Source organism: Notothenia coriiceps, unplaced genomic scaffold (genome assembly GCF_000735185.1).
Source record: "Notothenia coriiceps isolate Sejong01 unplaced genomic scaffold, NC01 NC01_scaffold00021911, whole genome shotgun sequence".
NCBI lineage: Eukaryota > Metazoa > Chordata > Actinopteri > Perciformes > Nototheniidae > Notothenia > Notothenia coriiceps.
The window spans coordinates 1-2,623 of record NW_011354612.1 but is presented as its reverse complement, the minus strand read 5'-3'; the positions used below and the strand labels follow the sequence as shown (position 1 = coordinate 2,623).

The 2,623-nt window shown below is 45.6% G+C and overlaps 1 protein-coding gene across 1 annotated transcript; it reads right to left on the bottom strand.

The window, feature by feature from the left end:
- Positions 1 to 203: 203 nt before the first annotated feature.
- Positions 204 to 2,542, bottom strand: LOC104953529 (ankyrin repeat and SOCS box protein 15; the record flags this gene model as incomplete). The annotated part of the gene is made up of 4 exons (XM_010780474.1): positions 204 to 357; positions 615 to 1,137; positions 1,321 to 1,492; positions 2,244 to 2,542. Coding segments are annotated over 4 exons (1,148 nt in total), but the record flags the coding sequence as incomplete, so codon positions are not given.
- Positions 2,543 to 2,623: the final 81 nt, after the last annotated feature.

The window sequence follows — 2,623 nt, the reverse complement described above, 5'->3', positions numbered from 1 at the left end:
GAAGTTTAGTCAGTACTTCTACTTTCACCAGAGTATTTTTAAACTCGAGTATCTGTACTTCTACTTGAGTAAAGGATGTGTGTTACTTTTGCCACATCTGCTAATAAAGCAGGAAGAACAGGTACGTTCATGTGTTCGAAGTGACAGGAATCGTCTAATTGTCTAATCGTTCTTTAATTTGTTTTTACCACAGCGTAACTCACATAATGTCCAGTGGATGTGAGGCCACTCCTTGTGTTCCTCCAGGGTTTTTGTCAGTTTGCTGCAGAGGGAAACCTCACCGACATATTCGAGGAGGATCGACACGACTCGGCCCACCAGGTTGTCCAGCCAGGAGACGCTGACGAAATCACAAAACTGGAACACGAGAAGATATTAATGCTAATTACACATGGGAAAATGTTACTGAAATTACATATTTCTGACTTATTTCACCAATATACCCCAAACATTGATGATACACGACTTTACGCCTTTTTTTTGCACATATTAGGAGCTAGCAATCGGACATATAGCCACAAATTATTCGGCTTAATGCTTAAGGATTTTTCCCACATGTATTGATAGGTAAAACGTTGTCTAAGATGTTACTTCCAAGGTGCAGATCAACTCACAGGGACTTTCTCCTCCTCGCTCAGCTCGTCCCAGTCGTCCTCATGGTGGCAGCAGAAACACTTCTCTGCATTGTATCCGTTGTTGAGCAGCAGCCTCATCATCACCTCGTCCTTCAGGCAGTACTGCAGCGCCGTGGGAAACACCGTGTCGTTCAGCACCGTGAAGTAACAGTTCACGTCCACTTTAGCCGCCAGCAGCAGCTCCACGATGTCGTAGCGTCCCGACCTCACCGCCACCAGGAGGCAGCACAGAGGGTCCAGGTTGGGATTGGCCCCCGATTTGAGCAGAATCTCAGTACAGGTGGCGTCCCCGTTGGAGACGGCGAAGTACAGCGGGCTTTTCCTCATGTCTCCGTAGTTGTCGGAGATGTGAGGGGCTAGCTGAGCGTTGACGTCGAAGCCTTTCTGCAGCAGCAGCTCCAGGCAGCGGGTGTTTCCTCCGTCCGCAGCAGAGTGGACGGGGCTGTGGCCGGAGACACGCAGGGCCCGTCTGGTGGTGATCGGGATCAAAATCCTTAAAGCTCTGATGGAGAAAGAGAGTAGAAAGTTCTTAAAGAACTTATGAATCAGGAAATATTCTACATGAAGGCTGAGCAGTTCGTTTTTTGAGGCAAAGCAATGGACCTGTCCGTCAATTTACAATACCAACTATTTTAGATTCTGCTAGTTGAACTTAAAGAACAATCAACTTCCTCAACGCACTCACAGGTGGTGTCCCTCGTACGCAGCGTGGTGCACGGGCAGCTGGGAGCTCAGGTTGTGGACGTTGGGATTGGCTCCGTTCTGCAGCAGGATGTTGAGACAGTCCGGGTCTCCTGAACCTGCAGCGTCGTACAGAACACTGTCGCCATTTGGTGCCTGGGCGTTCACATCAGCACCTTTTTAAATGTGAAAACAGAAACAGAGTTCAAACAACCATCACAACACAATCAGCCAACAAGGTACCTGCCAACCTTTTCTCCCAGAAGCTACGTTCCCATACAACGAAACCTCAATGACGTCTCGAGCGACATATTTACTCTTTATTACTGTCGCAGTTTAAGTTATTTTTAAAACAGTAAAGAAAGTAAAACAATCGTGTTATGGGGCTCAAATAAGTACCTTGTTACGCACCTCAAGTTGCATATCTTGATTAAGTAGAGTATATTTTGACTCCCAAAGTCTTCAAATCTAACTCTTTATTTGGAGTTTATATTTTACACTTTTGACACCAAACTCTTGGACCTATATACACCCCGAGACTGGTGTTAAATGTACTCTTATAGAGTACAATGTACACTGTGGTTTTTGCTGTGTATGCTAAGCATGTTAAGAAGTAAGAGAGAGAGAGAGAGAGAGAGAGAGAGATAGATAATCAATAAAGTATCTATGTATATACTGTATGTGTTGCAGGTGAAGTTAGTTACGTAGGTTAATTAAAATTAGAACAAGTCAATGTTAACTTTTTATCAAAAACTGGGTACACTGGGTTTTCTGGGTAAAAGTCCTGCGTTTGTTAAATGAATCAGTCTGGCCTCCGCCTTTAGTCGTCATTGATTAGACACTAAAACAAGTGGCTTGACTTTATGTTTCCATAAGGAGTTTCACACACAAAGATGGTGTCGAATCAGTACAGCATTATGTGTTCACCGTGTTTGATGAGGAGCTCCAGGACTCCAGAGTGGCTGTACTCCGCAGCGATGCCCAGAGGAGTGACTCCGTACTGGTCCGTCTCTGAAACCTTTCCCCCGCTCTGCAGCAGGAGCTCCATGACAGGAACACAGCCGGCTCTGGAGGCTTCGTGCATGGCCGTCCACTTCTTCAGACACACCTGCTCCACCTGAGCTCCTGCTGCCATCAGACTGGAAACCATCTGATAGGATCCGGCTCTCACTGCTGCACGGAGGAGGAACTGATGGTCAGAGGTGAGAAGTAGTGGAGTACAAATACTTTATTACTGTACTTAAGTACATTTTTCTGGTATCAGTACTTTACTCCACTACTTATTTTTCTGAGGACTTTTTACTTTT